Source organism: Fragaria vesca, linkage group LG5 (genome assembly GCF_000184155.1).
Source record: "Fragaria vesca subsp. vesca linkage group LG5, FraVesHawaii_1.0, whole genome shotgun sequence".
Classification (NCBI taxonomy): domain Eukaryota; kingdom Viridiplantae; phylum Streptophyta; class Magnoliopsida; order Rosales; family Rosaceae; genus Fragaria; species Fragaria vesca.
This window is the reverse complement of record NC_020495.1, coordinates 2,113,516-2,139,072: the sequence shown is the minus strand read 5'-3', so window position 1 is coordinate 2,139,072 and position 25,557 is coordinate 2,113,516. Positions and strand designations below refer to the sequence as shown.

Sequence of the window (25,557 nt, the reverse complement as noted above, 5' to 3'; positions counted from 1 at the left end):
ATAACTTATTATCAAGACAATCCTTACAGCGTCCGTCCTACTTGTAAGCTTGCAGCATAACATACTTTCATTAAACCAAGCCGTTAAACATGTGACATCTTTTACCGATGGCAATCTCTATGGTTTCCTACATGAGTTAGTAGGGAAACACCATCACACTTGGCTATCATTTTATGTGTTTATAAAGACGATCTTGTCACCTCTTATCCGTTCGTTTGTATTCTTATTTTTAAAAATTAAATCATAAGAATTTGATAATCAACTATTGGCAAAACATATACTACAAGTATATATCAACTAGCTAGGGATGTATCACTTTCATGATATTGCAACTTCTCTCCGTGATCAGCCCCCCTTCCTGAAATACATGTGTAGATTCATCATCAACACATGATATACGCACCAAAACTTTGCCAAATTTTTCATAAAGTCAAATTAGTTTTTAAGCATAGCTTGGATGTGGTTGTTGTGCCGTAAGATGATAGATAACCCTCAAACTTAGGAACTGAAAAGTATATTACAACTCAGGATTGACCATTTTCCCTGATTAGTATTTCTAAGATTGTTGCAGGCAAACATGCATAATGATGTCATCAGCTCCATTTCCAGCAACAGGCACCTGCATGTCCGCCATAGGTATTCGAAGAGTGTTGAGGACTATCACCGATTAATCAAAGATATTCCAACTCGATTATTGTTTATAACTAATGTGTTCATTGTACATCACCCCTAATGTTAGAGAGAAGACTGTCAGCATTCCTCCGATCTTTTTTGGTTCATTTCAGAAGGAGGGTCAATCTTGATTTCTAGCATTCCTCCCGATCTTTTGGTTCATTTCAGAAGGAGGGTCAATCTTGATTTCTAGACGCGGGATGACTTCCTTCGGCGAGTCTAGCTGGAGTCTAAAGAAGTTGTGCTCACATGTAGAATGAGATCTGAGGCGACTTTGTGATCTGTTTTGGGAGCCACAGATTGCTTTCAGTTGCGCGCGCACGTGAAAAAGATTTTTGTATATATCTACCTACACCAGCAGCATTTTATCGACTTTTCTTATTTTCAATATAATCCACAATTTTATGGAATTCATCAGAAAATAAAACTCACGTTTTGGTCATGATTCTGCGAATGAGAGCAGATTTAAGCATATGGTTATTATAATCTCACAAATTCTCACAAGAGTTATCAAAAGCTTTCTAGCTACCAGATCGATAAGGATTAGGGTTGATTACGCTTATGCTTATTAAAATCTCACACATTCTCACAAAAGAGTCATCGACAATCCTCCACGATCGATCTAAAATTGGTATTTGCTTGGTGCTGTGTTTATATTTCTCTCGGGTAATCACTGATCCTTATATGACTACTAATGACGCAAAGATCGATCCATGAAAGCTTCGTACTTCGATTATAGGTATTAAAACATAAGAATTTAGCTCGGCTTGGCAGTGTTTGTTAATGTTGAATATACTAGCCCTGGCATGGTGACTATAATTAGTTTGTTAGCGCTCAATATATATTATTAGGAGGGAAATTACTCTAGGAGGGAAACTGCAACAAAACTAATTAACTAATTATTGAAAGGAGAAGTAGTTTTGAGCTTTACTTACTCTTACATAATCCAAAAAGACGAGGATAACAAGTCTCCGACCTTGTTTAACATGCAGTGTTTAAGGCTAATGTCAAAGCATATATATGGCAAGTCTTTGTAAAGCTTAAACCCAAGACGCTTCCATCAATTTTAAGTTTCATGATACAACATGTCATGAATAGATTCAAACAACACCATTTATGGGTTTTTATGTCATTGCAGTTGAATTAGAAATGCGGCAAATTTGTAGTTGTCAAGCAACTCCCTTTATTAAGAACGATAAATTTAACCAAAATGAAAAACAGACGACTTCAAAAATCACATAAACCATCAAAAAACGTGGTTACACAACCTTTAAGGCAATTATACTTTCCAAAGTCATTCACAACATAAAACCGATTAATGATGGATGCTTGGGCCGATGAGAGAGAGAGAGAGTGGGGCTGTGGGATTAAGTTTTTTTACGATTTTACATAAACGTTCTTAAAATTTAACTGTAAAAGTGATATTTACTGTAGTCGCAGTCAATTATTAATTTTACATATTTACTCCTCAAATTTGAATTATGTGGCTGACATAATACCACGTGACAAGGCCCCACTTCGTTGTACACTACACCCGTGTATTCCAGCGCTTTATAATTCTGTTTTATCCCCCGTTGAATTTTCACATTGGAAATACGTAGCAATTAGGCTTATCCAAGTCATCCAACTACTATTGCACGCTTTATATTATTTTATTTCTAGATTCGGACCTTTTATTCCAGCAAACTTGGTTTTTTGTTTCCTTACCAAAATACCCTCAAAGATTCAACAAAAACCAATGGCAAAAGTGGAATTCCATCCCATCAATGTCCTATATAAACAAGAGCTCAAGTCCCAAACCCACAAAAAGTGCACATCAGTCTCCCGTGTCTTTCCTCTTCTTTTCCCTGTCCAAAATTTCTCATCTTTCCCGCGACCCTGCTCTGTTCTTCAACTTTCAGAGCTCTTTACCCAGAAAAGTTTCCACCTTTCTTGTCAGAAATGAAGATAGAATATGGGTGATATCCTAGCAACCTGTACACACCAAAAAGTCTCGATCTTTCACACAAAACTCTCAAAACCAAAACACAATTTTCTGCTTGGTTTCAGAGAAAACAAGAAGTGTAAGTTTCTCTTTTTTTCCTTACCAAGTAATTTTTCTGCAATTATTGTCTGTTTTTCCTTGTGGATATATATACAAAAAAATATGCAAAAATGAACTTTGAGATTATATGAGATGTGTTTCAAGGGAAATGAATCTGGAAAATGTGAGTTGGTTTCAGGGTTGAAGATAAGGTAGAGTTTTCTGTAAAATGGTGGCGTCGATATGACAACCTGTTTGATTTCCATTTATTACAGTAATGGCAGATAGTGTAAATTTGATGAGATGCATGAGGACATTATGGTCTCTCTCTCTCTCTAGGAATCCATTAACATGCAGATTAAGCATAGCTTACGGTGGTTTTCCTGAGGACTGAAGCCAGTTTAAGACTTAGGTGTCTTGATGTGAAGGCCTTTATTACGTAGTAGACCTCGTTGGTCATTTCGTTTTATGTATATTTTCATATATGTCATTCTAGGATTAAGAAACAAAAAAAGAAAAAAGAAAAAAAGAGGAGGAAATCTTCTTGTAGTAAACTAGAATAACTCCAAAATAAATATTTTTCTTTTGGTTTTGTATTTGTCATATTGTTGGATTTTATCATTTTTGTAGCACAATATTGTAGAAAAATATCTGATGATGTCTACAAAATATCATCTTTTGTTATATATAGGTCAGTCAGGCACGTCTGCCGAGGTATAAGTTTGTGAGTTAAAAATGATAATAATTGTTGGCCAGAAGCTCAGAGAGATAATCTCTTTTTTCTTTAGAAGTAAAAGCCTACCAAACAATGGGACTTTCTGGTTTATTTTGGTGATAGGCCCACTCGTAGCTAACCTTTTAGGACTGGTTTTGGTTTAGTTCATATTCATGTCGATTTTGGAACTGAGTCCTTATTCATTTTGGTTTTTAAATGGTGTCTTAAAAAATAATCTCTCTGTTATCAATTCCAGTTTTTCCAGATCGACAAAATAAAAGCAAACTCTCTGTCATCAGTTACGTAAGTTTTACATGAATATACACAGGGTAGACTTTTCCCAGCATGTGCCTCATGAATCTTCAGCTAGCCATGATTAAGTAATATATACTAGCAATGATTAAGGGTGATGTTAGTTAAGTGTGATCTTGAACCTAGTTAGCTCGTCATAGATTGTGATTTGGATTTGTTTATGCTAATTTTCATTGACTATAGAAAGTGCTACGCTGAACTGTGATCATCAAGACTTGATATTATATGTATTGTGCATCTGTGTATCCCAGGAAAGTTCTCTTGGCCATCTCCGGTAGGAGAGGGTTATATCAGGGTCAGAGCTATATTTTAGCCTTAAAAGATATTATTTTTTATTTATAAACTACTAAACCATCTCCTATAAGGAGGGCCAAAATTTAGCTTTTTCTAATATTTTATAGTTTCACATCGTAGAAAGTTAACAATTGTTATAATTTAGGTCATCATCAATCAACCTATATGCAAACTATAATTTTTTAATCTGATTTAAGACCACATTTTGCTTTAACCTGGCTAGCCAAAGGGCTATGTTTAGCCCTTTTGATGGCCTTTGACCTTTTTATGGCCCTTTAGCCCTTTCTAAATCTGTTGTTGGAGATTAAAATAAAGCTAAAATTTAGGATTTGGCCCTATAACCACTATTACTGGAGATGGCCTTATGAAAAAAATTCTGCCCAACTCTTTTTTCTTTTTTGTAAAATAAAAAAAAAGAAAAAAAAAGAAGCCCGGCATCCTTCTTTTTTGGTGGCCAAGTGAAGTACAATTATAGTGTCTAGACATTATCTAGAGTCCTCTAGAAGGGCTCCCATCTAGAATATATGAACTAGACAAGTTTTTGTTAGATATTTTTAGCTGCACATTCTAGGGGCTTTCATCTTGTAGGACTTTTTGCTGGCATAGGATTGTGACTGCTAGCATTTTGTCAAAAAGTTCATGATTTGCACACATGATTCACAGTTACTGTGAGTGAATATGTCATGACAAATAATTACAAACCAGAGGCACTTTCTGTCATTCTTTACCTTTTCTCTGCTTCTTTTTTAGCATGGTATTGAATAAGGATCTATAGTTTTAACTATGCTGATATGTGTATCACATTCTGCAGGAATTCGATTCAGAATTGTTAGTTCCTTCTCTTGTACATCTGCAAAATGGCGAACAATACCACAGTAACATGTCCATCTCCCATGAAAGCAACATCCAATGGAGTCTTCCAGGGTGATAATCCTCTGCACTATGCGCTCCCTCTTGTCATCTTGCAAATATGTATCGTGGTTACACTCACGCGAATTCTTGCTTATTTTCTTCGGCCACTAAGACAGCCTCGTGTGATTGCAGAGATTATTGTAAGTATCTACAGTATGCACTATATATGCATTATTTTTGTTTGTTTTGCATGCTCTGGTGGCCCTAAAATGATAGTCAAGCTATGCTTTCATGCTTTAAACAATTATATGGTGTATTTCTAAAATGCCTTTATGCGGTGAAATTCCCCTTTTAAGTGGTCGAGTATTTACTGGCAAATCAATCAGCTTCGTTGAATATGCAAATGATCTTGTCAGAATCAGAGTAATGCATTTCCAAGATTGTGTTGAACTGTTAGTTTTGTCTTCGGCTCCTCAATATTGGAGCTGAATAGTATCATTTCTCTATCCCTTTCTCAGTATGCATTATGTCTCTTCTAGTTGCATATATTTGATCAATCTGTCCATGGTTTATCCCTTTCTATATTCCATTGAAACTTCCACTTATGAATCAAAATTGGGTTGGATAGTAATCTTGCAGTCAATTATAAAAAAACTGCCATTAGCAATTTCTATTGTCTGAAAAGACTGGTTTTTTAAAGCGTCTTAAGTAAAGTATATTTGCCATTTGAACAACAATTGATCCTTCATATTTGGTAAGTGAAAGTTAGATCCAATGCACATGTATAGGAGATGGATTAACTTTAAATTGCTTTTTCTGCAGGGAGGAATCTTGCTTGGCCCTTCAGCTCTTGGTCACAACAAAGACTATATCAACGCAATTTTCCCAGCAAAAAGTCTTACGGTGCTTGATACTATAGCAAATCTTGGTCTTCTCTTCTTTCTGTTCCTAGTGGGTTTGGAGTTAGATCCGAAGTCCCTCCGGCGGACTGGAAAGAAAGCTCTCAGCATAGCTCTTGCAGGAATCACTTTGCCTTTTGTATTAGGAATTGGTACATCATTTGTCCTAAAAGAAACCATTTCTAAAGGTGTAGATGGAGCCCCATTTCTTGTCTTCATGGGAGTGGCTCTTTCTATAACTGCCTTCCCTGTTTTGGCCCGTATTTTGGCTGAGCTTAAGCTCTTAACCACTGATGTTGGACGAATGGCCATGTCAGCGGCAGCTGTTAATGATGTGGCTGCATGGATTCTTCTTGCTCTCGCCATTTCCCTCTCTGGTAGTGGCCGGTCTCCCCTGGTTTCACTATGGGTTTTTTTGTGTGGATGTGCTTTTGTTCTTGTATGTATATTTGCTGTTCGACCTCTCTTTAAATGGATGGTGCAGCGTTGTCCTGAGGGTGAACCAGTAGACGAATTGTATGTGTGTGGGACTTTGGTTGCAGTTTTGGCAGCTGGGTTTGTCACTGATACTATTGGAATTCATGCTCTATTCGGTGCATTTGTGCTTGGAATTATTGTTCCAAAGGAAGGACCGTTTGCAGGTGCCCTTGTAGAAAAAGTTGAGGATCTTGTATCTGGTCTATTCCTCCCATTGTACTTTGTCTCAAGTGGATTAAAGACTGATGTAACAACAATTCGTGGCGCGCAGTCATGGGGTCTCTTAGTCTTGGTCATTTCAACAGCCTGCTTTGGAAAGGTCATTGGCACTATAGTTGTTTCCCTCTTCTGCAAAGTACCCCTTCAGGAAGCTCTAGCCCTGGGGTTCCTCATGAATACCAAAGGGTTGGTGGAACTCATTGTCCTTAACATTGGTAGAGACAGAGGGGTAAGTAACTAACTATATTATGAATAGGACTTTAACTGTATTACCTAGGATGCATGTGTCATATAGTTGAGTTAATGTTTTGCGCTTGGAATATGCAGGTCTTGAATGATCAAACATTTGCTATCATGGTTCTCATGGCTGTCTTCACAACCTTCATCACAACGCCTGTAGTTATGGCAGTATATAAGCCAGCTAAAAGGTTGAGTAAAGATTACAAGTACAGAACTATTGAGAGGAAAGACCTAAATAGTCAGCTCCGACTCTTGACCTGTTTCCACGGTACAAGGAACCTTCCCACGATGATTAATCTCATCGAGGCTTCCCGTGGGACTGAAAAAAGGGAGCGGCTTTGTGTCTATGCAATGCACCTTCTGGAGCTTAACGAAAGGCCTTCCGCAATATTGATGGTTCACAAGGCAAGAAACAATGGTATACCCTTTTGGAATAAAGGGCAGCATTCAGGTGATAATCAAGTTGTTGTGGCTTTTGAGACCTTTGAGCAGCTGAGTCGAGTGGCTATACGTCCAATGACAGCAATCTCTGCTGTAACTACCATGCATGAGGACATCTGCACAAGTGCTGACAGTGAAAGAGCAGCAATGATAATCCTCCCATTCCACAAGCACCAGAGGTTGGATGGTACCTTTGAGACAGCTCGAAGTGAGTACAGATTGATTAACCAACAGGTTCTTGAGAATGCACCATGTTCAGTAGGGATCATAGTGGACCGTGGTCTAGGTGGAAGCACCCATGTATCTGCCAGCAATCTTGATTCAGTTGTAACTGTTCTGTTCTTTGGGGGTAGTGATGATCGTGAGGCTCTTGCTTATGGGATTCGAATGGTTGAGCATCCTGGTATCACCTTAAATATCATTCACTTCTTACCAAGCGCGGAGCTTCAGGGAGAAATTGTTAGAGTTGATGTAAACGATGATTCAAACACTTCAGCAGGGCCAACGGAGGACACGTTCATTGCTGAACTGAAGCTCAAGATTTTGAGTTACAGCTCAATCAAGTATGAGGAGAGAGTAGTGGGAAATGCTGCAGAAACTACTGCATTGATTCGTGAGTTTAGCCAATGTAACTTGTTTTTGGTTGGTCGAAGGCCTCAGGGTCCAATCGCTGCTTCCTTGAATGTGAAGGGTGACTGCCCCGAATTGGGGCCTGTTGGGAGCTTGTTGATCTATCCGGACTTCAGTACCACTGCATCAGTGTTAGTAGTGCAGCAGTATCATGGGCTCAAGTTGCCAAACTCATCAGTCGGTTTGTCTAAGGTAGTCGTGTTGCCTGAGGAAGAATCAGAAATCAGCAGATGAGCAGCTCCCATCGGCTGTTTGGATTCTCATTGTACATGCAGATGATGGTGAAAATTTAGTAGGAATTCTCTCTTTACTTCTACTCAACATTGTTGTATCTCTAAGAGCATCTCCAACAGCTTCTCTATAATTTCTCTATTATAGGGAAGCAAAAGTCAATGCTTCAAGCAATATTTCTTCTACAACTCCAACAGATTCTCTATTTTGGAGATTTCAAGATGATTCCCTAAATCCTTCTATAAAATTTGGAGAATGCTGCAGATTTGAGGGATTTGGGTTTCTCTTTCATCACATTCCCCATTTTGGAGAAAGTTTTAGGGAATCTGTTAGAGCAAAACACCCAAAATCTTCTCTAAATTAGAGAATTTCAAGAATTTAGGAAAGCTGTTGGAGATGCTCTAAGGTCACAAGTTACAAAATCTCACAGGTTGTACATATTATGGTCTCCTAAATATCAAATAAAAGTCTTCCCTCGACAACAAATCTTCTATATTTTCAGTCTTCTCCTTAATGGTTAATGAGTTGGTATCCCCTTTTTGTTCTTTAATTTCTTGTAATCATGTGACCTAAATGTTACCAGTTGGGGCAAGGATTGCTTGGGCTTTAAGTCACCTAAATCTCTCCCTCTGTTGTGACTTGTGAGTCAACTCTTAAAATAAATTGGAAGGCCAGTAGTTTGGCTTAATCTGCAACCTCACAATAAAAGCTAGCTTCTGTCTTTTCTTTATGAATATACAAATTTCCGTTACATTAAGCACTCAATTATTTTGAGCTGAAAAGATTAAACATGTTATTTGAAAAAATATATCATTGAGTGGAGTAGTACCCATCATAAGGAATCAACTTGATCATAATCATATGCAGTTTGTCTGAAACCAATTTTAAAAGTGGTGGTTTGTATCCACTGTTGTTTAAATAATGCAAACTGTTTCTGTACCTGATTCCTGTTACATTCATAATTCAGTATTGTATGGTTAGGATTTGATTTCCATTGCCAAAAGAATTAACAAGTCTACTTAATAGATTGATCTTCTACTGCAAATTTTAAGTCAACTGTGAACTGTTATGAAAAACTCAACTGAAGATAATGTTGTAGATCAGTCAACTTTGTTCCTCCTCACCGTGGCCTTCATTTCGGTTTCATTTTTCAGTCAAGAAGAAAACAATGAATCATAGTTAAACATATTTCTCACCGGAAAATAGATATACCAACGGATTACAAGCAAAACGGTAGCCTCTGTTCAATTTGTTAGCAGATGAGCTGTAAACAAAGGCTTCCTATTCAGATGTTGTACATTATTAGCATCCCACATTCCTTCCATATTCATTTTGCCTTAATTTTGAGATTTGGCTAAATTTCAGAGGATCATAGATTAAGACAGATATTTGACAAAATCATTTCGTCACTAACCATCAAACAAACTCTCTGCAGATATCGTACGTGTGTGATATTTCATTTTCAGATTTAATTTGCAAGGTCAAATATAGAAAATCTTGTAGCACACTGCAGAGATGCCCCAGTTTCTAAAATTGGCAGAAACACGCACACAAGTTTCTCCTTTTCACACTTCACACCTGCCATTTTTTTTTTCCGATTTCAACTTCACACCTGCCATTGGTTTGTTTACAATAACAATCATTTTGGTTTTATATTTGTTTAAGAAATTATGTGACTAAATTGTTATTATGCTTCGTGTTCATGATGCAAAACAAACTTATCAATCTATTTTGCTTAAAAAATTATGTTTACCTTGTACGGACACAATAAAATTATAGAGATGTGATACTCTGAATCACAATAGTTGAACACTTAACTTGATAATCATATTGTATAGATTCCCTCTTTTGATATTGTCAGTAACTCTAGATTTATATTCCTCATATCATACTACCTATCTACATCAGATATTCAATAATAACATTCTTATCATGATTTGATTTCAATATCTTTTCTTTTTTGGTGTTTGGGGTTATATGAACTCAAAGGCTAACAAACAAACCCTCAAGATCGTATAGGAAACATCAATTGATGATCCATCCAAGAACATGAATTGAATAAGAGAGAAAAAAAAGAGACGAATCATAAATTTCGACTTCTTAACACGTCATATGAGATGCCTTTCATTATATAATATATAGCGGATTCTAGAATTGCAAACAAAACCTGTAGAAAGCTCTGAAGCACCAAGTGACCAAACCATGTTATCATCTCAATCTCACATTCCATAGTGGGTGTTTTATATATTATGAAAATTCTCAAATAAAAATAGAACATGTAGTGTAGTGTGTAAAGTCAATATACAGAGGTGACAAAAAGTCGTTGTCTTTTGTGGTTTGCTTCCTAAATTTCCTATTCCCCACTTGAGAGTTTGAGACAGCTCAACTCTTTCTTTATATTTAAGCACAAAGAATAGCCTTGGACCACCCAAAGCTCTAAACACCAAACACCCTCCCAGAAAAGTAAAACCAAGTCACCCAAATCTTGTTAAACCCCACCTGTCTTTATCTCTCTTTCTCAACGTTCACATAGCTTCTCTGGTGACACAGTTCTGAGCCATTCTCTGGTTCAGCCAAGGCCAGGGTGGTTCATATTTGATCCATGCAATTCCACTGACCCCATAACCAGGTGAAGTCAATATCTATCTTTTTTGTGCTGAATTGGGTTATTGGTGCATGTTTGGATTTACAAGATTGATGATGGGTTTGTGTAAAGATGAATTCTTTTTGATGAAATCTCACATGGGTGTAATGCCATTGATTCAAAGACTCGTTCTTTAGTTCACCAATGCCTACTTTATGATAGAGAAGCAATAGAATGTTGATATTCTATGGTTTTTTGAAATTCCAGTTTGGTCGACTTTGAATTAGGATTAGGATTTGAATTTCTCGTCTCAATCTCTGTTTTGTGTGCAATATGGGGTTTGTTATGTGTTGGACTTGTTTTCCTGGTTTCAAGTTTCAAGTTTCAGTTTGAGTTTGACTGAATTTAGGACTCTTTAAATCACCAAGCAATGAGCTATGGCTAAGTTGGTGATTGGTTTACTTTAGGGAAGAAGAAACAAAATGACTTTTTCTTTTTTAATCTGACCGACTATATCAACAGGGACCTTAGCAAATGACTGTAGATTCTTGTGAGGTTGATTAGGTACTCTGTTTGTTCTCATTCTAAGCACAGTGGAATTTTTCATAGATGGTTCACTTGTTCTTGGCGTATAATATGGTGCCTCACTACGATTCGTGTTTTGTTTATTTTAACATGTTTATTGGAAGGATTATTTAGTCTTTGTGTGGTCCTGTTCTGTATAAATTGGTCATTCTGGAATTGGAAGTCTGATAAGAGCTTCTCTTGGAACTGGAGTTGAATTTGCAGAATTTTTGGTGGTGGACTTCTTTTCGGGTGTCATGGCTACAAATGGTTCAGCAGGACATATATGTCCGTCTCCGATGAAGGCGACATCAAATGGTGTATTCCAGGGTGATAATCCTCTTCATTTTGCGCTGCCTCTTGCTATTTTGCAGATATGTATAGTAGTTGCTCTCACTCGGGGTCTTGCCTATCTTCTGAAACCACTAAGACAGCCACGAGTCATTGCTGAGATTATTGTAAGTTTATTTCTCTTTCTCTGTGGGCATAAATTTAATTGAAGTGCTACTAGTTTTAGTCATTGCATTTCTGTACTTATACTCACTGTTACCAGTTCTAAAGAGGAGCTTTTGTAACCCTTCATTGTTAAATTCTTTTTCATTTGAAGTTGGTAGGTGTGTACTTTGTTTGCTCTGTAGTTTGGGGATTTTGTTATATTGGATTGGTAATAAACTAGTTTTCCTTGTATATGAGTTTTTAAAACTCCTCTCTCATATATTGCTTGATATTTTCATAGAATTTACTTCCTTTTCTTGCATTTTTTTTTAACTGGACGGAAAGAGAATATGGAACACCATGTTAAATTGTAGTTCATCTGAGTTTGAATACATTTCTGGTTTGGCAGGGAGGAGTACTGCTTGGTCCGTCAGCTCTGGGACGAAACAAAAGTTATCTCCAGGCAATATTTCCACCAAAGAGTATCACGGTGTTAGACACCTTAGCAAACCTTGGTCTCCTGTTCTTTCTATTCTTGGCAGGCCTAGAAATAGATCCTAAAGCCCTTCGCCAGACTGGAAAAAAAGCCCTTGCCATTGCCGTAATAGGAATCAGTCTCCCATTTGCATTAGGAATTGGTTCATCGTTTGTCCTCAGAGCAACCATTTCCAAAGGGGTAGATTTAACTGCCTTTCTTGTGTTCATGGGTGTGGCCCTCTCTATAACTGCTTTCCCCGTTTTAGCACGTATTCTGGCTGAGCTGAAACTTTTGACTACTGAAATCGGAAGATTGGCTATGTCAGCTGCTGCAGTTAATGATGTGGCTGCCTGGGTTCTGCTTGCTCTTGCCATTGCCTTATCGGGTAGTAACCAATCTCCCCTTGTTTCGTTGTGGGTCTTATTGTCTGGATTTGTGTTCGTCATCTGTGCAATTCTTGTTGTACCCTCAATCTTCAAATGGATGGCTCAACGTTGTCATGAAGGTGAACCCATTGACGAAATCTACGTGTGTGCTACACTTACTGCTGTTCTGGCAGCTGGATTTATTACTGATACAATTGGTATTCACGCCATGTTTGGTGCTTTTGTGATTGGAGTTCTTGTTCCAAAGGAGGGGCCATTTGTGGGTAGTCTCGTGGAAAAAGTTGAAGATCTTGTATCTGGTCTATTTCTTCCGTTGTACTTCGTCTCAAGTGGACTGAAGACCAATGTAGCAACAATTGAGGGAGTTCAGTCATGGGGTCTATTAGTTTTGGTCATATTTACTGCCTGTTTTGGGAAGATTTTCGGGACTGTTATGGTCTCACTTCTATGCAAGGTGCCTGTCCGGGAGGCTTTAGCTCTTGGGTTCCTAATGAACACTAAAGGATTGGTGGAACTCATTGTCCTCAACATTGGCAAAGATAGAAAGGTACGTATATAAGATGTTGCTGATACAATTATAGTCCTAATCTCTTAACCAGGTCTGCTATTTTGCATCCAACAGGTGATTAATGCATATGAATTTTTCCATTTTGCAGGTTTTGAATGACCAGACTTTTGCCATTATGGTTCTAATGGCTCTGTTTACTACTTTCATCACCACACCTCTTGTCACTGCTGTATATAAGCCAGCAAAAAGAGCCAGAATGGCTGATTACAAGTATAAAACAATTGAAAGGAAGAATACGAACTCCCAGCTAAGGATCTTGTCCTGTTTCCATAGTGCCAGAAACATTCCATCAATTATAAATTTGCTTGAGGCCTCACGAGGTACAAAGAAACGTGATGGCCTTTGTGTTTATGCAATGCACCTGATGGAGCTCTCTGAGAGGTCATCGGCGATACTAATGGTACACAAGGCGAGAAGGAATGGGTTACCTTTCTGGAATAAGGGACTGCGATCAAATACTGATAACGTTGTTGTGGCATTCGAGGCGTACCAACAATTGAGCCATGTGTCCATCAGGCCAATGACAGAAATCTCTTCAGTTTCTAATATGCATGAGGACATTTGTGCTACAGCTGAGAACAAAAGAGCTGCAATCATAATCCTTCCATTCCATAAGCACCAGAGGCTAGATGGTACATTAGAAACTACACGAAATGACTTTCGTGGGGTTAACAAAAGAGTTCTTGAGCATGCACCATGCTCCGTTGGAATTCTAGTCGACCGTGGGCTTGGTGGAACCACACATATTGCTGCAAGTAATGTTTCTTATTTCATTACAGTTCTTTACTTTGGGGGCCGTGATGACCGTGAAGCCCTTGCCTATGGGGCTCGCATGGCTGAGCACCCTGGTATCCGTTTAGTGGTCATTCGCTTCTTAGTGGAACCTGAGATTGTTGGGGAGATATCAACAGTTGATATTGATCACAATTCTGGCAGCAAAGTGGGGTCGGTAGATGAGGAATTCCTTGCTGAATTCAAGCATAGAATCGTTCAGGATGACTCAATCACATACGAAGAGAAGGTAGTCAGAAATGAGGCCCAAACCATTGGTGTGATTCGTGAGAAAGGTCGATGCCATCTGTTTCTGGTGGGACGATGCCCTGGTGGAGAAGTAGCCTTGGCCCTAAATAAGAGGAGCGAGTGCCCGGAATTGGGGCCTGTGGGAAGCTTGTTGATATCCCCAGATTTCTCTACTCAAGCATCAGTCTTGGTACTGCAACAATACAACGGTCAGGTACCATTGAATTTAGCGTCAGAGATGGAGGAGTCACTTGATAAAGATACAGACTCGACCTAGTCTGGTTTGAATATGACTTGACTGGTTGAGAATGTAACTATATCATGCAAGTGTAGGTTCCCATCATTGAATATAGTCATCATTTTGGGGTGCAAATGCTAGCAACTTAGTCACAGTCACTTAAAAATTTCATCTGTTTGAAACAATAAATGTTAACCTCCATTGTATGTTTTTCAGCTATGCAATAAAGCAAGGCATTCCCTACCCCATTGAATTGCTTCAACTGTTCAGTACATTGATTCAAGGTCAAGAGTGTTTCACTTCTAAGCATTACGATACTGAATCAAATCATGATTGATTTTCAGCTATTAATTTTTCTCGTGACAATTATCTGCTACTGATGAAGTGATATTAGATTTTCTCTTCGTTCCTTGGTATTGGTAAAATTCTACTATTTTTGATAGGAGCTACAGGAGCAAAGTGAGTTCTGTAGTAATGGCATCAAACAAATAGATGATTTGTGCTAGGGACTGGGCGGTTGTTGTTGTTAGTACTATACCATTTGACTTCTCAAAAGAGACACAAAGTGACAGTTTGGGGTTTACAGGAATCAAAATGTAAATGGTAGGAGCAGAGAGGACATTACTCATTGGATCCATTTATGATTGTTTGGACGGCAAAAGAGCTTAAAAACAAGCACTCTCAGGTCCTTTGCAAACGGAATCATTCTATTGTTGGATCATGTCTATTCATATGTTTTGGCACTTACAGGGCACTATTGTGAATATAATAGTTATACTTGTAGAAAGAACAGAGAAAACTACAAGACCGTGAGTTCAAACTTTTGTACTATAAACTGAACTCACAACATCCAAATTTCAGGTATGGCTCATGGCAGCGAGAAACATTTTGTTTAGACAATGAAGATTGGGAAAATTCTGCTGTGCCGGAGGGCATAGCATGCATGCTAGAAACACAGGTAGAATTTGCAATCAACCACCCTCTGCTGGACCCCCCTCCTGCTGAACCTCCCCATTCTTAGTGATAGGCATGCTATACCGTTCGGTATAGCAGCTAAACCCTGAAGATTGACTAGCATTATAAATAACAATTGGTACTCAAAATTTTAAGAATATCAAACTAACACACTATATGCGTCTAAGTACTATAAAGAAACATATTAATGCGATTTCACTCTAAATATTGTAGACATTTAACAATGTATATCAAACTAACACACTATACGCGTCTAATTAAGTACTACAAATAAACATATTAATGCGATCTCACTCTAAACATTGTAAACGAATTGGGAAGTGGAGATCGATCGAGTTTAATTAACAGCAACTAAACTCTACATGATAATAGCTTAGGCAATTAAACGAAATCCAAAAGCTTAAAGTATTACAAAATAAACGAACAGTGACTATTGCTTTGGTTAACAAAGCCAAACTAGGAGCTAGCATAAGACAGATATGGTATTTTTCGATCGGCATTCGGCACTATAAATTGCACCAACTAGATAAGTCTAATCCACTTAACCCAACATTGATCCCATCAGCCAATTAAGAAAAACCATGTCAACTATAGTAGCGAAAAGTTCCATTCTTCTGATCCTCACCTTCATTATGTTGGTCTTCCCTTCTGTTTTGGCAACTAAAACTCCATTCAAAGAGTCGAAGCCATGCAAGAGGCTTGTGCTCTATTACCACGACATTCTATTCAACGGCACTGATGCGAGCAATGCAACATCAGCTGCAGTGGCCAATGCAACAGGGCTTGCCACACCGCACAAGTTTGGTATGCTGGTAGTGTTCAATGATCCTCTTACCAAAGACCACCATCTTCTGTCTCCTGCCGTTGGAAGAGCTCAAGGCTTCTATTTCTATGACATGAAAGACGAGTACACTGCTTGGTTTGCCTACACTTTGGTGTTCAACTCGAGCGAGCACAAGGGTACTCTCAATATCATGGGGGCGGATTTGATGTATGACAAGACTAGGGATCTTTCGGTCGTCGGAGGAACAGGAGATTTCTTCATGGCTAGAGGGATTTGCACCTTTCAAACTGATACTTTTCAGGGTGACTATTACTTTCGCCTCAAAATGGATATCAAGTTGTATGAATGTTATTAGACTATAGTGATGTTGTTGTTCCAATGCTAGGAAAGTTGTATGCACCCGTCATAGGTAAGAATCTCTCTTGATATATCAGTTTGTAAGACTTCCTAATTATGTTCTCTATGGAGGCCGGCATGTACTGATGAATAAGACGATTGATGCCCTATTAGGAGCGTCACAAGTAGAATTAAGTGGAGAACCAAACAGAAAAGAGAGGAATCATTAGAACAAAATATGTAATGCCAAGCAAAGAAAATTCATTTATGTTGGTTCTGCAGGTATATTTGTGCTAGTTAATTACTTGCAATTTGCTAGTTAGTGACTAGATGAGTTATCTATTGTTTTTTCAGCTGTCGGTTCTACTATATTTGTTAGCTTGTCTCCTTTGCAAAACAAGACAAAGTAAACGATTGGAATGAAACCAGATACTCTTGAGCTGATCACAGCAGCAGCAGCAGCTGTATCAGCATCTCTCACCTAATGAGTTAGCATGCATAAGAATCAAGATGTACTGGCCGGGTAGATCGGAGCAGAGAGGACATGACTCTATTTAGGAAACTTAGTTGGACAAGTACAACGCAAGAGTTAAGTAGAATGTTTAAAACAATAACACTGCATGCCTTTAATTAAGTGGGGAAGTTTACATATGAAAGCTCCCTGCCGATCACAAACCATAAGACTCGGTACTAGTCTAAAACAACTGCAGATCAAGTCAGAAATTTCATCTTTCAAGTACTCCGTATTGTAAACCAAAACTCCGAGACTCGAATAAAGGACTGTATGATATTATGATAAATGCCAGTTCTATTAATATTTGATTTTTGTTTTCCATTCCTAGAAGGCTAGAACCTCCACTTCTATCATTGATATATATGATCTATCTTGTGAGTGAAACATGTGATACACATTTCATTGAACGCATTCTATTTGGTCTGCAAGATGTAGTTTGCATTTCCATTGGATAACTACGTACAACTTACAAGTTTGATCGCCACACTATATACTAAGCTAGATACATCCAAAGAGCTAAGCAGCAACCTGACTCTATACGGGCATCTTCTTCATGAAAACCCTACGAGCATGGAGACAAACTACCAACTTGGAGAATCAATATAAATTGAACAGACGTGGGGAGCCAATTAAGAAACACAATTTTCAATCAGATCAGCTAACACCGGTACCAAACCATGGCAACTTTTGTAGAAAAAAGTTATCTCATGATTTTGGTCCTCATTGCATTCCAATCTGTTTCAGCAACTAAACACTCGATCAAAGAGTCGAAACCATGCAAGAGGTTTGTGCTCTACTACCACGACACCCTATTCAACGGCACGGATGTGAACAATGCAACATCAGCTAGGGCAGCAAATGCAACGGGGCTCGGCAACTACAAGTTCGGAATGCTGGTTGTCTTCAATGATCCTCTTACGAAAGACCACCATCTTCTGTCTCCGGCAATCGGAAGAGCTCAAGGCTTCTATTTCTACGACATGAAGGACGACTACACTGCATGGTTTGCCTACACTTTGGTATTCAACTCGAGCCAGCACAAGGGTACGCTCAATATCATGGGGGCGGATTTGATGTATGCTGAGACTAGGGATCTTTCTGTAGTTGGAGGAACGGGAGATTTCTTCATGGCTAGAGGGATCTGCACATTCAAGACTGATACTTTTCAGGGTGCCAACTATTTTCGTCTCCAAATGGACATCAAGTTGTATGAATGTTATTAACTTGTTAGTCTACTATATGATAGCATATATCCTACATTAGCTTGCTTATGGCTGATGTAGAACATGAACGTACTCCTAGCCTTCTCATAACAAACTGTACTCTTAAAATTGGGGTATGATTTCTCGTGACGATTCAAGGCTAACATGCATACGTACAAGTCATCTTTTGAAATTAGGAATATGAAGCACTAATTTTTCCATACACGTACATAAGCTTCTGACTTATGCCTATCAAAGTTTAAGAGGCACAGATGCACTGTGTAGCAAAGAATTGCATTAATGTCACTTTTAGTTTCTTCTGTGATTGTAAGCATTGTGAATTCTTCATTATTTTTCGGTCTGCTAATTAAGCTGTGAGTCCACTAATATTCTCTTAACATTTTTGTGCAGGTAGCTGCTGGCTAGCTACTTCACACTTATAACTTGTTGTAAAAGTTGAAAGAGTACATTCTTCTGCCAAATTAGGACATCATAGGTAAGACGATGTGTCAAGAACTCAAGATCGAAATATATTGTTTGAACACAGTTGGCAGTACATGTGTATTCTCCACTAATAGGAGAATACAAACAATTAAAGGTATTCAAACAATATTGAAAAAAAAGAAAAAAAAGAAAAAGACTAATGGAAGGATTTGATTGACATTCATCAACTTGAATAATAATTCATTCTACCAAATTCAGTCAAATCAAGAAGAAGAAGAAAGATTTAGTCCGTATTATCGTCATTCTTTTGAAATGTAAATTAGTTGGACCTGCAACTTTTTCTATGGGGGTAGGAACTAATTCGGTTGTAGGGCAATGCATGATGGTGCACCATATACTGACTATAATTTTAGGAAAATTTTATGTAATAAGACTACGAGACCGGCCAATTGCCCCTTATAATTTAGGTGCAAAGCCCTCATCTGATCAACAAAATATTTGAAAAAAAAAAAAAAAAAGAAGGCATCAATCTTGAGCTAGCCACTCTTTTCTGTTCTAGTACTAATTTCTGTTTCAAAAAATGGTTACCACTTATTAATGTTTTACGCTTGGAATTTTCGAAGGAACGCTCAACCCTCTTTTGGCAAGGTGAGCAAGCAAGTGAACACCTAATAATTTGATTTTCAGAAAGTTAAGAAGCAGACTGATCTAGCTCTTATTCTATACATTTGATTCTGATGCCGACTCAAGTTTAGACTAAGAGCTCACCTACCATATAACTCCATATCTCTAAACAAAGCATATTGAATCTAGTCACTTTTTTTTTTTTTTTTTGGGACCAACGGCACTAAAATCTAAATCAACACCTACCTCCACCAATCTGCCACCAGAATAGAACGCCAAAGAAAAAGTGCAGAAAATTCTCAGGGACGTCCCCAATCAGTACTGGACTAGCTACTAGTAAACAACGACTAGCTCGATCATTCATATATGAACAAATTAAAGCTAGATCGATATTGTTTTTAACGATAATGTGCCAGTTATTAAGCATGCCTGATCGATGGGGAATGGTGGAGAAATGAGAATAAAAATCATTGAGTTATATTCTCCTTTCTTCATATCATGTATGGTGAAGCAACTGATGCCAATTAAAGAGTTCCAATCCAAAATATGAATATCGGTTTAACTCAACGAGCATCTATAATTTACCTTCATAAATTTTGATTCAGAAGGGTTTGCGAGGATTACATGATCTTAACAGTTTTTATGCAAACCGCCGGTCTTAAATCTTAAGTTAAACAAACAAATCTTGTACTTAAATATATACTTATATATAAGATTTTGAGGATATTGTCGTTGATTCTATTAAAAAATGTGTACACTTAAACATATGATCATGGATTCATGGCACAAGCAATATTGATATACATATTCTTTAACGACTTAACATGTCAATCTCTTGAGCCACAGAAAATTACTCCTCCTTCATTTTTTTAATGTACTCTAGTTGAGTAGTTAGGTTAATCCTTTCAAAACTGAACTAGTTAGGTTGATGATAATTTGTGACTTAATTATCATCTTATATGTCTTGAGGCAACGTCTTCATCTTATCAACCTCTTTGTTTGGCCATATACCATTGACCAAAGGCAATTTTAATTTTACACCATCATTTTCCACACTGCCATGATTCATAAAGATCGAGCTTCTCCCATATACGTTTCCATCCTGGATTTGAAGAGCTTTTGTTAGTTATCAACTTACATATCATCATTATTTTTAGCAGCCTGGTATCATAATTTCATCAACTTGTGTAATTTAATTAAGCTCGTTCTTGTCATGCTCCTCATGGTACTACAAGTTGATCAAAAGTTTAAGCTAATTAACTCTTAGTGGGCTAGCTTTTGCTTAATTAGAAGAAGATTCGCACCACAAATCCGCAATAAAGCAAATAAGCTTACTGTAATAAACTAAACTAATTAATAATGATCGGAGCTATCAAAGCAGAAGAAGTAATCATACTAAAGGAGAAAACACCAACGAAATAAAATTCATTTCTCATTGTTCGGTTCTTGGCAACGGTTAAGTTTTGATGATATTCCCCTTGAATTGCTTAGTGCTTGGTTTATCTCAGAAACGTTGATCAGATAAGACGAAAAGTTCCTTTAGAGATACAATGTTATGACTCATTCCATGTAAATGATATCTAATCATACAAGCTAAGATGTTACATGATCTTATTTTCTTTCGTCTCAATTAAAGTGAATATGAATTATTGATAATTAAGTGGCCGGGGTACTAATAACTTTGGCAATCAAGTGTAGTCTTACTTATGTGAAATTCATACTATCAAAATGATTGTTCGACAGAAACATATATCCTATTCAGTTCATGTGTGCTTGTGTGTGTTCATAAGCAATTACAATATCGTAAAACTTCAAACTTCAAAAACTAATTTCAACGAGAGTCCCTGATCATGTCATTGTTTAGAAACATGAAAGAAGGAATAAAGGAAGGTTATGTCTATTCTAGACTACCACACTGTGGGAGTCAAATTGGCTTTCTTTGACCTATTAAGTCAAATTAAGCTTTCACTATTATGTATATAACAATAATTCTAATTATTTTCTTGGTGAAGTACATTATAGTGATATTGGTAGGTGGAAACCTAGCTACATCAAGAAGAAAAGTCCCATTTTAAAAGGCATGGAATCCTTATCTTTCATAAGAGACACCATGTGAGTTTGATTTTAGCTTTCGTTTAATTAATCCAGCAATTACAGAAGAATCCCTTTCCAACTTTCCCACTGCTTATATAAAGCCATGAATTGAACTGAGCTCCAAACTCACAACTTGCACTATCTAGCTACTAGCAAAATCTGTCATCCTTTTTCCGGCCTTTGCCTTCTTCTATTTGGGGTTACTATTCCTCTTCTTTCCTTACAGACACAATGGGAGTTAGAAAGTCTATTGTTCTTGTGTCCTTCTTCATGTTGTTCCTTTCTTTATCTTCAGCTTACCCTAAACCAAGAAAACAGTACAAACCATGCAAACACCTAGTGCTCTTCTTCCATGACATTATCTACAATGGTAAGAACGCTGCCAATGCCACATCTGCAATTGTAGCAGCACCTCAAGGAGCCAACCTAACCATCTTGGCTTCCCAATTCCACTTCGGGAACATTGCTGTTTTCGATGACCCCATCACCCTTGACAACAATCTGCACTCAAAGCCTGTGGGCAGGGCACAAGGCATGTACCTCTATGATACAAAGAACACTTACACCGCGTGGCTTGGGTTCTCGTTTTCTTTGAACACCACAGCCTACCAGGGTAGCATAAACTTCATCGGAGCCGATCCTCTTATGAATAAAACTAGAGATATATCCGTTGTGGGTGGCACCGGAGACTTTTTCATGCACCGGGGAGTCGCAACCATCATGACAGATGCTTATGAAGGTGAAGTATACTTCAGGCTCCGGGTTGACATCAACTTTTACGAGTGTTGGTAGATTTAAGGCCTGATGTATGTGAGAAGTGTTCAAATTTTATGTTCTGTTTCACTCCAGTCATCTTTTCTCTTTTTTGGTGAGATCATTCTAGTCATCTAGTGTGCTTAAATTTGAGAGTGTTCTGGAGCAACATGATCTATATTTTACATTCAAATTTGTACTTTCGTGTCCATCAATAAACAATATGATCTTAAATTTCCTAATATATGGTATGAAGAGAAATTCTGGAATGCGCCTGCCGTTTTTTTTTTTTGTTTTTTTTTGTTTTTTGGAATACTCCCTGCCATTAGCGAAAGGAACATTCAAGTTTACAAATGAAAGTTGGCTGCTGTGGATTCCTACTTGCCACCACTGGCTCCTTTGTTATTCGTATATATATATGTATCACCATTCTCTCCACTTACATCTAAGTTTATGTGAACTATAAGACATTAGAGATCTAAATATCTAAATAAACCTTGATATGCAAATAATGTAAAGTGCACTAAACAAACCATGCTTATTCAGTAGGTATACCATACATATATATAGGGTTTTGTCTACTGTACATATCGAATAAGTGGTCCACTTATATAAAGAGCATTTTAAAAGGGTAAATGGTCACAATGATTTCATTTTTTTCTTTTATAATTACAAGAATAAGTTATGTGTTTGCTCCTCTTCTTTATCTTGTTGTATGTTTCACAGTAAAATGCACGTATTATTGTATTGTTGTAGGGAGGAAGAAGATGCCAGAGATAAACTCGGGTAGATTGGTCTGCATATATTGTCTTTTAATGTGTATGCGTTTGTGTCCATTAGATTGTTTCATTTAAGATCTGACGGCTGAGAAAAGATCATCTATTTCTGCCCCGTAAAACTCGTCTCGCAAGTGAGCGGGGCTGTATATTTCTATTCTAACGGCTTAAGTAGCTATTTTATCAACTACAAAATTATCTTCTGAAAACACATGAAATCTGTTATAAATATTATAATCTATGTGGTTGTCCACGTAATTACTCATTAGTTATGTACTCTGATGTAAACTCTACCTCTATATAAGGAGGCTAATAAGAATGAATGAGTAGACTTATGCCTCCTCCCAACTATTCTCTTTGTGTCTTCTCTTCTTTCTTTACTTTTCAACACGTTATCAGCACGACTTTACTTTTGAGTTGATAACGGCCAAACCGTAGAAAACCAAATTTGATTTTGTCGTTCTCCTTTTCCCAATTTTTTATTTTGTCGTTCTCCTTTTCCCAATTTTTTAACAACTCAATGATGATCAAAAAAGTCATACGGTGCAACTCAATGTTGCTTATTCTCACCGATAGTCTTGATCTATGAGTTTGATTTGCTTATTGCCTTTTAATTCAGATCATGTTGATTGTTATATTGTTTTATATGCGTACATGGTTTCTATGTTATCATGTTATATATATGTACATCATGATATATTTGCTTCCCCATGATTGATTATCCATAAATTTTTTGTCGATCACCTTCCATTGTTGGATTTATCAATTTGTTTTCCCAATAGTCATAGAATGAGCGATTTGATCATTGATTTACTTGATATGCATGAGATGATCTAGAGCTACCTGATTCTTTGCTTTGGTTTTTGTTATGCAAAGTTTATGATTTCAAATTGTTTTGTAGGCCGACATATATACTTGCTATCATATGCAAGCATGATTGACTTATCTTTAAGTCTTATCTGAGGTTTGAAAGCATAATTGGGTTGGCGTTAATTTTCCCTTATGGTAATATTCTATACCCATAATTTGGGTAGACTTCAAGTTCTACGGAACACTGCGTTTTGCTTCCATTTATGTTTCCAGATTCCATTTTTCTCAAGATTGTTATGATCTCCTTAACATGATTATAATGAAGCATGAAATACATCACTACGCATATTGATTTTTGATTTCAGATCGTGACCTTAAGTCTCTTGATCGAACTATAGAGGGCCTGAAGTTCATCGAGAGTAATATATAATCGGAATTGCGATATAAAGTTTCTCAAAACTTATGCAATTACCAAGGCCAAAAGTTCTCTCATAGTTATACAATGATCGAAACCACATCTTGTGATCCCTAATCATATATGGGTCTGAAGTCCCTTACCTATTTGATATTAGTTGCACGTGTAACTACAAGAGATCAAGAAAACAAGATTATCATATTAGTGAATCTAACTAGACCAGAAGTTCTGTGTATTCATTAATTCATGGAACCAGAAGTTTCATGTGTACAATTTATTTACTTTTCGCTCTTTACAGTTTTCTTATTTTGTTATGCAATTTCATTATTGTACAAAATCAAAACTACTCTATATTTTCTCTCAAAAAAAAAAACTAACTCTATATAGAAATCTTTAGTATCCGGAAACCAATGTGAAAATCATATCCTACAGTTTTCTATTTGGTTGTGCAATTTCATTATTGTACAAAATCAAAACTACTCTATATTTTCTCTCAAAAAAAAAAAATAACTCTATATAGAAATCTTTAGTATCCGGAAACCAATGTGAAAATCATATCCTAGAGTATAATAGGCCGGCCATCTACTAGGAACTCAAACCTTGTACGTACAATATTACGTTAGCACTCGAGACTCAAGATTCAAGACCCTAAATTTCTCCTATTGATCATCACCAGAGGGTCGGATTCCAACCGGCTCTCGATCGAACTTGCTTCTTAGAATAATATCATGGCTGGCCGACCAGCGCAGTGTTCTAAGTAGACCTGAAATCGATCTGAGTTGTGCCACGACCATGTTATAGTTTGACTTCCGTAGAGATCCACAAATCTCTTCCTCCCGACGTGATGATCTTAACTAGCACTTCCACCTCTATATATGTCAGATAAAAATGATATCAACCCTTTTAATCAAACAAGAACTATGTCTTGCTATAATGCTATTGGTTTCTATTTATTAGCTATTATCACCACATATCACACATTCAGTTGATCAAAAAGAACATTTCCCACATTCTATTTTTTTTTCTTCCCTTGTTGACGGATCATGTTTTTTAAGTTGGTAGCTGAGTTGGTGTGGATCTGGTGGCATATCTAGCTAGTAGTATTAAGAATATGTGGGGAAAAAAGTGAATTCATAATTAGTTGTTAGTTGAGTTGGACTTACAGAAGGAGAGGATAAGGCGAACAGACTCTAAAACTTCATAATGGAATCATTGATCGATGGCTGGTGGTGATTGAGTAGTTGGCATGGAGTTGTTGTTTCACCCTCGATATATATATGGAGCAAGCAAATCTTACTAGACATCTTATCGTCTTCTGAAGTTTACATCACAGTTCACTATCTCTTCACTGTTAAATTATATCTTCATCACGTACACTCAAATCTGAGCCTGTGATCAGAATTGATAGTTTGCAAAAATATTTATAGGAAAAACTAATAATGCTGATCGAATAGTTCTCTGGATTTTCTTTGTAAACTTGTTGTTAATTTTTTGATTCATTCCCAAGCCTCCACTACTTGGTCCCCAGAACTCAAGTCATGCACCAATGATT

The 25,557-nt window shown here is 37.3% G+C and overlaps 5 protein-coding genes across 5 annotated transcripts; all 5 read left to right on the top strand.

The window, feature by feature from the left end:
* The first annotated feature begins 4,873 nt into the window (after positions 1 to 4,873).
* LOC101299764 (cation/H(+) antiporter 17-like) lies at positions 4,874 to 8,546 on the top strand. The gene is made up of 3 exons (XM_004298808.1): positions 4,874 to 5,068; positions 5,691 to 6,692; positions 6,791 to 8,546. Exons 1-3 carry the CDS (start codon positions 4,874 to 4,876, stop codon positions 8,006 to 8,008), a joined length of 2,415 nt encoding a protein of 804 aa, XP_004298856.1. The 3' UTR covers positions 8,009 to 8,546.
* Positions 8,547 to 11,410: 2,864 nt separating this feature from the next.
* On the top strand, positions 11,411 to 14,625 carry LOC101299474 (cation/H(+) antiporter 18-like). The gene is made up of 3 exons (XM_004298807.1): positions 11,411 to 11,611; positions 11,998 to 12,999; positions 13,109 to 14,625. The coding sequence occupies exons 1-3, from the start codon at positions 11,411 to 11,413 to the stop codon at positions 14,315 to 14,317; spliced, it is 2,412 nt and encodes an 803-aa protein (XP_004298855.1). The 3' UTR covers positions 14,318 to 14,625.
* Positions 14,626 to 15,834: 1,209 nt separating this feature from the next.
* Positions 15,835 to 16,392, top strand: LOC101301111 (disease resistance response protein 206-like). The gene has a single exon (XM_004300797.1). It carries the CDS (start codon positions 15,835 to 15,837, stop codon positions 16,390 to 16,392), a length of 558 nt encoding a protein of 185 aa, XP_004300845.1.
* Positions 16,393 to 17,564: 1,172 nt separating this feature from the next.
* On the top strand, positions 17,565 to 18,110 carry LOC101300826 (disease resistance response protein 206-like). Its single transcript, XM_004300796.1, has one exon. The coding sequence runs from the start codon at positions 17,565 to 17,567 to the stop codon at positions 18,108 to 18,110; it is 546 nt and encodes a 181-aa protein (XP_004300844.1).
* A 3,263-nt stretch (positions 18,111 to 21,373) lies between these two features.
* Positions 21,374 to 22,271, top strand: LOC101299185 (disease resistance response protein 206-like). The gene has a single exon (XM_004298806.1). The coding sequence runs from the start codon at positions 21,483 to 21,485 to the stop codon at positions 22,041 to 22,043; it is 561 nt and encodes a 186-aa protein (XP_004298854.1). The 5' UTR covers positions 21,374 to 21,482; the 3' UTR covers positions 22,044 to 22,271.
* Positions 22,272 to 25,557: the final 3,286 nt, after the last annotated feature.